At 43.2% G+C, this 11,508-nt stretch overlaps 1 protein-coding gene across 1 annotated transcript; it reads right to left on the reverse strand.

Annotated features, from left to right (window-relative positions):
- Positions 1 to 456: 456 nt before the first annotated feature.
- Positions 457 to 10,548, reverse strand: gtf3c3 (general transcription factor IIIC, polypeptide 3). Its single transcript, XM_027291763.1, has 19 exons — positions 10,297 to 10,548; positions 10,102 to 10,189; positions 8,420 to 8,772; positions 8,207 to 8,330; positions 7,935 to 8,126; positions 7,664 to 7,829; positions 7,422 to 7,569; positions 7,152 to 7,332; positions 5,833 to 5,933; positions 5,553 to 5,724; positions 4,838 to 5,040; positions 3,966 to 4,067; positions 3,662 to 3,794; positions 2,382 to 2,607; positions 2,246 to 2,300; positions 2,024 to 2,159; positions 981 to 1,105; positions 742 to 894; positions 457 to 621 (listed from the first exon to the last, which is right to left on the reverse strand). The coding sequence occupies exons 1-19, from the start codon at positions 10,387 to 10,389 to the stop codon at positions 499 to 501; spliced, it is 2,874 nt and encodes a 957-aa protein (XP_027147564.1). The 5' UTR covers positions 10,390 to 10,548; the 3' UTR covers positions 457 to 498.
- Positions 10,549 to 11,508: the final 960 nt, after the last annotated feature.

Consider the following 11,508-nt stretch of genomic DNA (forward strand, 5'->3'; position numbering starts at 1 on the left):
CCTAACTGTATAAAATCTCTAATGTCAAGACAAGAGCTGCTTTCATATGGAGGACAAAAAATGACTAAATACAGCAAATATATAACAAATGAATACATCCATGAATGATTGAATGGATCTTTTCTATGTTGTATGTTAATAAGGTAGGTGGTGTCACTCTCACTGTAAAGCACGATTGGTCAGCCAGACGAACCCAAAAGAAATACAGCTGAAAGGATCATGTGACCAATCGAAGTATCATCTGCTTATTAACACCAATAAATCAAATCGATTGGAAAAGTAGAAATACAAAAAAAAAATGAATGTACTTTGTAAAAAAAAAAAATACATATGAATGAAATAAAATATTTATTTGTTAATTAAACACCCAAAAAATGTTTGGTTTATTAAAATATTGATTTATTTATTTCAGCATTTATCAACATATGAATAAATCATTTTTAGTCCTTTAAATAAAAAGAAACACTGGCTCAGACGATGAAGACTTTGTGTGCACTTTCAAACAATGCAGTGCGTGTTGATGAGCTGCCGGGCCATCTCCACATTCCCGCTCGCCTGGTAGAGGAGGGAGAGGTTGAAGGCGATCTCTCTCTTCAGATCCACCTGATCGTCCGGCATACCCTGCAGGAAAGGACAAGAGGGAAACATCTTATAGGGCTGCAAAATAGCTGTGGATGTAGTTCCACTTCTGGATAAAAGTCACTATAAAAACACTCGTCTGGTTGTCGTATGCATACAGACCTCCAGTTTCTGTGCAGGGAGTGTAAGCGCCTTCTGGTAGTAATGTATGGCCAAATGTGTGAGGCCCATCTGGTGCAGCGCTCTGCCCAGGTTGTACATGCTCTCTTGGCACTCTCCACGCAGCTCCACGTACCGCCACAGGAAGGAGAAACCCTAAACACATACATGTGCTGCATGTTGAACACACTACGGGATGTGACTGTAAAGCTGAAAGAAGTTGCATGAAACAAACACCGTACCTGCAGCACCAGCGTGTGTCGTTTGCCCACATATTTCTGAGAGGCCATGTGGAAGAAGGTGAGACCCACGCACAGGCTGTGCAGCGGGTTGTTGGGGTGAGTCTGGAAGGCCTGAACATACTGCCCTAAAGACACATGTTTGAAAATATTAAATACAAAAATATTTCCTCACATCAAACTGCTAAAAAATAAACTATGTTCATGTTTTCTGATTATTCAATTTTATTTTTATAGCACCAAATCATAACTAATCTCATGACACTCTCCATACAGAACAGGTCTGGGTGGAACTTGTTCTAATATTATTTATAGAGACCAAACAATTCCACCATGAGTAAGCACTTGGTTATGTTCCAGACAAACAATGTTTTGAAGGTCTCCTTTAAAATGAATCCTAAGGCTGAAATATTGAGAGGAATACCAGCATGTTGGAGACATTTACATTTGTTGAATAGTCTTTTAGTTATGACAAGAAAAAACATAGAACTGCATGTTGGTTTATGGGGACATGAGAGTGATCATACTGATTAAAGGAACGGCACGAAATTAAAGACTAGAGCAAAATTAAAGACAAAAAAAGGCCCCACTTATTTTGAATATGAAACAAAGTAAAAATAAATAATAATTAATAAATGAATCTTTATGATAGCAACTCAAAGCTATATAAAAGCTATATTCTAATAACTTTTAGAACTTGTATTTTTCCCACATTCTATTCAGGTTTTTTTTTTTGTACTCATTTTATCCCTTTGAACAAAATAAGGAATACAAAACTGCTTTTATGTTTGTGGATTGTATCCAACAATAACCTATAAATCCCCATTGCATATATCAGTATCAAGTATACAAACTACAAAGTACGCTGTTTGTTTGTCCATACTGCTGGGAAGATGAACTAAAAGTCCTTTTCTCCAACATGAACATTTCACTGCTTTTATCTTGTTTTCAGAGCTGGAAAAACATATGATATCAAGCTGTGTTGTCAGACCAGTTGGTTCTTCATTAGCTAAAATATGCAGAGTGTAACGTGGACGTTTTTGTACCCAGAGCATGTTTGAAGCTCCCTGACACCATGGCGTTGTGTCCGCAGAGGACGCACAGTGCGTGGTTGTCGGGATGTTTTAACAGCAGGCGCAGACAGAAGCGATGGTGGCGCTGGTGCTCGGAGGTTATCGTCAGCTGAGGGAAGAATACAAACATGTCAGACATTCATTACATCCAACAGAACAGAAGAAATGTGATGTTTTGTCACTTGAGCACCACACCTGGTTGAAAATATTCCAAAGCTGAGGCAGATCCACATTTTCCATCAGCATCAACCTGTTCAGAGAAAAAACAGACAACTTAATACAAGTTAGCAACTACATGTCCATCTGACGGAGGCACAAACGTCGAGTGTACCTGATGTAGTTGTAGGCCTTGTAGTGGTTGTGGTCGAGGATGGTGGCGGACAGGCCAAAGAACTCCAGCTCCTTCCTCTTGGGCTTGTTGTCGTAGAAGGAGTAGAACTCCATGGCGGACTCCACCAGCAACTCGGCCTCCTCGTAGCGCTTCACCTCGCACAGTGTGAGCACGCAGCTCACCAGCAGCTGCCACCAGTCCTCTTTGGACAGAACGTTAGTTTTACCTGGACAGGGACCAGATCAGACCATCAGTATAGCATCAGTAGAGCATAACACAGCGGTTATAGATGAAAATCATTTTATTTAATCTTCTTAAACTGAACATAAACTTGTCAGGCTCTCTCACCTTCTTTTTTAGCATCAACTTAATGCAAATTAATAATTAATAATTAATAATTGTAGGCCTATTAAATAAATTACTTACACAGCAGACATTCTGTTGTCATATTACGAATATTACGAGTTTTTGGACTACAGTTTTTGTAACGCCTTCTTCAAAAAAAAAAATAAAAAAAAATCTCCCCATGCGCTGCGTACCCCCTGCAGTACCTCCGCGTACCCCCGGTTGGGAAACACTGCTGTACAGTATGAACGCGCATTGTGTTCTGCGTCCAAAATTGGCTAAGGGAGAACCGCACATGTGTTCTGCGTCCTGTTTAAGGGAGTACTGTACAAAATGCGTGTAAAAAGGTGTATAAAAGTGTGTGGTTAGGGGTTTTACGGCCTTAAACATGTATAATAATTGTAAAACTCACTTTGTGGATTTCGTTTATTGCGGGTTATTTTTAGAACGTATCCCCCGCGATAAACAAGGGACCACTGTACTACTGTCTGAACTGCCTATTAGATCTACCTCAGATGTATATCTTTGTATGCAGACGACACCATGATGTTCGTGTTTGTTTTTCAGCTCTAAAATCTGCACTGCAGTTTGATTTCATGCTGTCATAACGTTACAAGCCTGGATGAAAACACGTGTTAAGATTTAAAAACTTGTGCACAATAATTGAAAGTATAGCACACGCTATTTGTAACTAATGAGCTCAAACACGCAACGCTTCAAATGTGGTCCTTTAAAAAGAGCAATAAACAGACCTCTCCACATATGGCAACAGTTAATAAGTGCTGACGGTGAACAATATCCGGCCAACTGCTCTGCTCTGCTCCTGCCAACTCCAGGCTCTGTGCATCAGCCAGGCAGGCAGGTACGAAGACGTGACGTAGACCAACAACAAACACACACATGCTTATTTATATTCTGTGCATGTATATTCATACCAGTGTTGGCCAAATAGGCAGCTTCATGGTCAGCGATTTCTGCTACCATGTCTTTGACCTTCACCAGCCTCAGGTGACTCTTGCCTGATACGCTCACAGAGCGCACGCACACCTTAGCTCGCTGCATGGCCACCTGGAACACACACACACACACACACACACACACCCACACACACACACACACACACACACAGGTTGTTTGAATCGTTTGTCACACTCAGGGAGACGGTGAAAATGCAAATAGAGTTCTCGCTACAATCTGTTCTTCATCGTGTGTGTGTGTGTGTGTTTCTCTGTGTGTTACCTTCAGTAGCATGGAGATCATGGAGATCATAGCATCCAGGTAGTCCTGTGTTTGTCCCTGAGTCTTGAGCAGTGTGGAACGATGCAGCAGCAGCTTTAATTCCTACAACCACAGCATAACAAAATACACATACAAAATAAATTCTTCAAAACAATGTACCAAAGAGCTCAAAAGTCAGGTTTGGAATTCAGTATCTATCTTGTCCTGAGGGCGAATTCCAGCCAGGGAAATCAATAAAAATAGAGAAAAATAGTGACACTAAAACAAGATTATACGAAGATACAGATACGAAGTAAAAAGATGAGGGAATTTTTCTATTCACACAGGGTCTAGTATGTCCTGACCTACTAGACCCTGTGTGAGGCCATGAAACTGAGGCCACATGTCATGATACGCGTCATTCTCCTTGGCCAAGCTTCAATAAACCCCTCAGCAGAAGACATCTTGGACGTGCACTGACTGAACTGACCATTCAGTAAATTAGTAGATTTAGTAAATCACAAAGTTGTAGTAATTGCCAAATAATATCGTATAATTTGTCTTCTAGCTTTATCATCCATATAAATACGATTGTTGTTGATTGTTTAAGCCCTCTTGAATGAGCAATGTTAAGGATTTAGTGGCATCTAGCAGTGCAGTTGCACATTGCAGCCCTCGTTTCACCTCCCTAACATGGAAGCTGGAAAACACATGAAACTTTATCTAGAGCCAGTGTTAAGTTTGTCCATTCTGGGTTACTGTAGAAACATGGTTCAACATGGCGGACTAAGTGGAATACAAAATAGAGAGATACAAAAAACTCTGAGGTAACAAAAACACAATGATTCTTATTTTCAGGTGATGAGAAATGCAGAGAGAAACACACTCCTTGCCTTTTGTACGGCTGACGAGTCCTGTGCCAGTGTTTCGCTGTCGTACATGGACTCCAGCGCTTTGAGGGCGCACTCCGGTTTGCCCAGCTGCTGCTGCAGGGTGGCCAGGGAGAGCCGGGCCTCTAGGTGCAACGGAGCCATCTCCACCACCTTTGTGTAGCTTTCTGCTGCCACCTCCATGTGGCCCAGCGCCTTTAGACACTCTGTGAAGTAATGAAGGCTTCTTATGTAACAGCGGTTTTCTTTTTTCTTTAGTCACAGCCAAACTGAGGGGGGGTCACCTCAAATCCTGTCTTGCACCTAAGCTGCAGAGTTTCACACAGTGGAGAATTTTTTGGACGCCTGCTACGGCAGATACGCCTCATGAGTCTGAGCAGGATTATGGTTAGTATCATGGTTCCTCAACCTGAAATTAAAATTCAAGAAATAAGTACTACTACACCCACCTGCAGGTTTATTAGGTGCAATAAATCCTCCCTTCACGGAGGCTAGAATATTCAACTTTTTTTTTTAAACTGTTTTTAGGAGGTGTTGATTGAACTTTATGGTTATCCTGGAGGCTGTATTGCATTATACAGAGAGGTGTTTCTGTTATTTAGCCAACCCTCAATCATATACAAATGGAGTGGAAAAATAATAAACGTTCACTATCTATGTACGTTACAATATCTGAGCAGAAGCTAGTTTAAAGATGTCTTAATCGTTGGTTTCTCACCTGCGTGTCGGAGCCAGACGACAGCCAGGTTGTACTTTTCAGATATGACGAGGGCAGACAGCAGAGGCAGAGCAGACATGTACTCGCCCTCCTCCAGGTAGGCCTCACCTACATCCAGGTACAAGTCGCCAATCTCCTCTGGGCTCTGCTCCATCAGCGACGACACTAGTCCCTGTAATTGAGTGGGTACAGAGCAATGGGGACATATGTTTATTGACATTTTTTTGCCTTCAAAGTGTGCTATAAATCAATATTTCTCTCTTGTGTTTGCTCTGTTTACCTCCAGGGGTGTGTAGACATGCAGGTGTATGAGGCAGACCATTAGCTTGGCCCTCAGGTCCACTGGGACGCTGTCTGGTACCTGTACATCCTTAATTTTACCTGGAGACACAAACACAGACAGACACACACACCCTCAGTCAGCGTTACCATGTTCCAAGAATAACAGCTATGATTGTTTCTTTGATAGTGGAGAGGGCTGTGGGAGTTCACTGTGAAAATTCACAGCTAAGGTGTGAAGATTGTTAGCAAGCTGTATTTCAATAACAGATCACTGTGGACATTTAAAAAAATCATGAGACTTCACATTTCCTTCACATAGGGTGGTTTTCTGTCCAAATTTGTTTTCACCATTCAGCAGATGATGTACTCATCGTGGTAAATCCAATGGAGTCCCACAAGGATCCATTCTTAGCCCACTGCAATGCAATCTTTACTTTCTTTTTTTTTAGCTTTGGCTTTATCTGGCTTTATCAGCAGCATGCTATGCAGATGATACTCAACTTCACTAGATCCTGATTACATGAGCATTTTACATTCACTCTGTAAAAGGCATCCAATGGCTTTAGCTAATCCAAAATGCAACCGCCTGTATCTTGAGGCCATAGAATTTCTAAACCAGTTTAATAATACATGCCTAAAAGTTCAAAACTGTTGACATTGAGGAACTAATATGATTCATACTTTCTTCTACAATAAAGAGACATAGTTTGAAAAGACATTTTCTAAACTTCTGTGATGCACATTGAAGAACAGGAAATGGACGTGGCTCCTGTCAGTGAGAACTAATTTTGCCGTTTGCATGAACGATTGTTTTCTCATGGAGAATAATAATCATGTTAATGCATTCCCAACAGTACAATACATTTGACTGGGTTAAATTGGTGCTGGCACATAACAGGACAGTTAGACAATGCAGCATAGACACACTGAGTTTTCTTTCTGCTGCTGACTTCTATTCAAAACGTCGACATGTCCTCCCAGGGTTAGACTTTCTAAAAGAATGATTTTCTGTTACCTAATGAATGAGCAGCAGCGTTTTAGTGTCAGTGCTTTCAAAGACGTCTCTTGGGTTTAATAAAAAAAAGTCACTTCTGAAACATCCCTCAAGGCAATTAAAATGTCAGATTTATTATACCTCAGAGTATTTTTAACCCCTCTTTGTTTGTCAATGAGGAAAAACTGCCAACATCAGCAAACTAGCTACTGTTATATGTTGTACATACTGGCTTAGGTTAGTAACCCACCTTACCAATGACATCAAAAATAGCAACTGAGAGGTCAGTGATAAGGAACATATCTGTACGCTCCCTGACTCACCGTTCTCCTCTGATGCCATTTCTTCCACAGTCTTCGACTTTGTGCCTTCTTCTTCATTCTTCTTCTTCTCCTCCTCCTCCTCAGCCGTCTTCTCTGCTCCTTTCTCTTCTTTTGTTGGTGCCTCAGAGTCTGATTTGGATTCATCTCTGACCAAAGTTACAATTTCAAACTGGACCAAGACCTTAGAAACACACACAAACACACATGCATTCATTCATATAAAATACATCTTTGATTTGCTCTGCGTCTTAATGACACTGAGAGTTTTACCTGCAGGGCCTTGTTGTAGTGGCGGTTGCCGATGTAGAGCTCAGCTGCCATGTTGATGAAGTCATCGCTGACCAGGCTGGGGTGTCGCGCCAGAGCGTCTTCAACAACACCCAGAGCTGAGGCCAAATCATTACTCTCGTAGTAACTCCTAACCATGAAACACACGCAGACAGACAAATATGAGTCCTGACCGACATAATCCAACATGTGTGTGTGTTGATCTGTCTCTGTGTGTCCTGTACTTGGCCATGTCTTTGGACAGCTGCATGAAATGCTCTCCGTCCTCCAGCGGCAGCAGCGACAGGATCCTCCGGTAGCCGTCCATGCAGTGTTTGTGCTCGCCCAGACGCATGTGGAGGCTGGAGCGCTCCCACAGGTAGCGGACGTTGGTGGGGTCGTACTTAATGGCTTGAGAAGCAGGCGACAGAGGGAATGGAGTATATTAATATCAATGATAGGGCTGTAATTAAGGATTCACGTGTACATTGTTGAGTTTTTATGTGTCATACCGACCTTTGGTGTAGCAGACGATTGCCTGCCGGATGTTGTCCTGCTCCAAAGACATTTCTGCCAGTTTGATCCACTCCTCACAGTCTGAGGGGTTCAGGTGGGCGGCGATGAGACCAAACTGCAGCGCTTTGTCCATGTCTTCATCGTCCTCGTAGATCATAGCCAACGTAGAGAACGGTTCATAGGCCAGAGGAGCTGGAGGACAGGATTTGAATTTTATTTTATTACTTTGAAACAACTATTTTCACCAAACGCTCACACAAGATGTAACGTACCCTGTCTTATTATCTCCATACACATCAAGATGGCGTCCTCTTTCTCTCCTCTGGCGTAGCGGATGTTAGCTTCTCCCATCAAACCTCTCAGAGCTCTGGGAAGCTTGCTGCGATGACGCCGCTCCTGAACGCACCACGGACAAAAAGTCAGACACTAACAGAGCTCACAAAACACCTGCACACTCCTCCATCCTCCTCCTCCTCCATCCTCACCCTCATCATCTTCTTGTTTTCTCTGTCCAGTTCCATCTCCAGCGCGAACACGTCCCCCACCGTCGGATCCTCGTCGTCATCCTCCTCGTCTTTCTTCTTCCTGCGCCCTCTGCCTTTCCCTCCTTTCCCCCCTCGCCTCTGCTTCTTCTCTGTCACCTCCGCCTCTGCCTCCACCTCCACCTCCACCTTTCCCCCCTCCTCCTCCTCCACCTTGTAGTCCTCATCATCTTCATCGTCAACATAGCTCATGCTGTCCTCCTCCTCCTCTTCCTCCTCTTCTGAAGACGGTGGTTCTGGCGTTTCTCCAAGCATGGAGGCGAAGGCCAGCTGGACTCCCGGGCTGACTCCCTCCTCTGAGAGGAGAGGAGAGTGTCATGTTCAACTTTTCTGTCAATCAACTAATTGATTAATTGTTTGATTGAGACTACACACACAGTTAGACAGCTTTGAGTCTGAGGTGTACAATAACTGTACTATACTCATACATATCTACAGCGACTGTAGCATTCTGGTCCATTAACCTCAGACTCTAAAATGAAATGGTAGACAGAAAACACACTATGTAGCGCACTACATAAAGAGGACGTGATTTCTGATGCAGCCTGAATCCTGCGCTGGAGAAATGGTACCAAGAGGACACAAAGGAGGCTGTCGAAAAGGTGTTTCACCCGCCCGGGGCAGAGGGGCATGTCTCCATCACTCTGCACGATGCACAAAGATGTATTATAACATCTATGTTACATTACATTACATTACATTGCATTTAGCAGACGCTTTTATCCAAAGCGACTTACAGAGGAGGACATAAGCTGAGAAAGGTGTAAAGGAGCGCAGAGTAGTTGTTAGTTTTGTTAGGCAGGGAAGCAGTCTCGAAAGAGAAAGGTTTTTACAAGTTTTTTTAAAGGTAGAAAGGGATGTTGCTGTTCTAGTAGCCGTTGGTAGGTCATTCCACCATTTGGGGACAACCACAGAGAAGAGTTTAGAGTGACCTCGCTTTACGAGAGGCGAGGGTACAACTAGACGGTTTGTATGAGCGGAGCGTAGCGCCCTGGTCGGGACGTGAGCCTTTAGTAAGACGCTGAGATAGGCAGGGGCAGATCCTGAGATGGTTTTGTAGGCTAGCGTCAGAGCTTTGTGTTTAATTCTGGCAGCTACAGGCAGCCAGTGCAGGTCGCTGAAGAGTGGGGTGACATGTGACCTTTTAGGTTGATGTCGCGCTGCGGCATTCTGGACCATGTAGAGTCAAGGAAGCCGTCATTTGTCATGATAGGGAGCCAACATGCACAATAACAGGACTCAGCAGCTAAATGGAACTGAGCCAGCATCACTGACTGTATCCCTGTCATGGGGGCGGCAGTAGCTCAGTCCATAGGGTCTTGGCTTGGGAACCAAAGGGTGGGCCGGTTCAAGTCCCACATGGACCAAAAATGGTACCGATCCCCCCCCCCAACTGCGCTTCTCAGGGGCCCATCACTCCACCATCTCTCTCCAAAATTGCATGTGTATGCCTTGTACTGCATGTGTGTGTATCTGGGTTAAAATGCATGTAAATAAAAATAGAGAATTTCCCCGTTTGTGGGATTAATAAAGTAAAATCATCATCATCATGTCTGGAACCAAACTCATGTCCTTCATCAACATTGAAGCACATTGAAAAACCAGCAGACAGACAGAAGGTTTACCGATCTTCCCCGGGACCTGTGCAGAGGTGGAGGGCTGAGCATCCTCTTCCTCCTCCTCCACATCTTCTTCAGCTACTTCCTCTGACTCCTGAGAGAGAAGAGGAAACTTTGTTAGCTCAACAACATACACAGAGTGTACAGGCAGCTTCTCGCAGTGCTAACTTTTAGTTATTAGTAGTCACACTCTGTGTTCACCTTGGCTCTGCGCTCATCTCTCCGCTTGTCGAACTCCTCGAACGTGATCCTGCCCTCCAGGTAGTCTATGAGCTCCGCGCTGAAGCCGGACATGTCTGTCTGTGCTCGGTCTGAATGACTGACGGGACCCGAGCTGCTGCTTCCACACAAAGTGCGTCACATCAGAGCAGAGCAGTGAAGAGGAGCCGACATGTTCACTCTGTTCACTCTGCTCACTCCTGACCCGAGCGCCTTAAACTGTAGCCACGTGACCTGCAACAACATCCGGGTTGGCGTCGTCAAAGACATATAAACATAGACGCTGAATCGTACGTCGACGTCGCCGCCATATTGGATGTGGCAGGTCTGCCCGTAAACTAATAACAGGAGATGGACTGAACTTCATAAAGCGCCTTTCTACAAAGTTCTTTAAGTTAATGTCTCTTATACACCCATTCACACACACACTAATATATCTGGGAAACAAACAGGCACCAAAAACAACGTATGTAACTTTCATAGTGATGATTATTAAATGTTTACTCCTTATGTAGCACCAAACCAACGTATGTATTTTTCTAATGCTGAGTGTTTACAGCTACTAATGTGTGTATGTAACATTTACTGTGATGATAAATATTGAATATTATATTTAACATTTAATCTGTGTCTATAATAACCAGATCCTGAAATGTAGAGTGACATGAGTTTTCTGAATAAAGAGCACTAACGTGTACATTACACGTGAACATATATACATACATAAACTAGTAAATAGGTCTGAGTAAATCCAGCTAAATGGGACAACTACGCCCACTCTGCTGTTGAAAACGGTTCGCCTGCATGAATGCTAAAAGCAAGAGATTGTGGGTAGTCCTCAAAGCGATGAAGGACTTATGAGGAGGTAAACGTGTCTGTAGATGTCCGTAGGCAAAACAAGGTTAAGTTGACTATGTTTTTCATGTGTTTTGTCGAGTAATATTATGTGTAGCTAGCAGTTGTTAACATCGTGTCGTGTCGTCTCTCCAGACAGAGGCGCTGTTGCCCACGAGATGAGATCTACCTCCTTTTATACTTTTTTGTTATGTATGCAGGTATGTACAGTATGTTGTCCTATGATGCGATCTTGAAATTTGTAAATGAGTTGACTGAGTGATGTTGCTGGTGTTTCGCCAAAGTGTTTTGTACTGTATGTTATTTCTAACTATGTAAAATAGGTCACAATCCAGATTA

This window comes from Larimichthys crocea, chromosome XIX (assembly GCF_000972845.2).
Source record: "Larimichthys crocea isolate SSNF chromosome XIX, L_crocea_2.0, whole genome shotgun sequence".
NCBI classification, from domain to species: Eukaryota; Metazoa; Chordata; class Actinopteri; family Sciaenidae; genus Larimichthys; species Larimichthys crocea.

Coding starts and splice junctions, on each gene's coding strand:
- gtf3c3 (XM_027291763.1), bottom strand. CDS start 10,389: ATGTCCGGCTTCAGCGCGGAGCTCATAGACTACCTGGAGGGCAGGATC. Junction 3,795..3,965: donor TGATCTCCATGCTACTGAAG/GTAACACACAGA, acceptor TGTGTGTTCCAG/GTGGCCATGCAGCGAGCTAA. Junction 895..980: donor GACACACGCTGGTGCTGCAG/GTACGGTGTTTG, acceptor GTATGTGTTTAG/GGTTTCTCCTTCCTGTGGCG.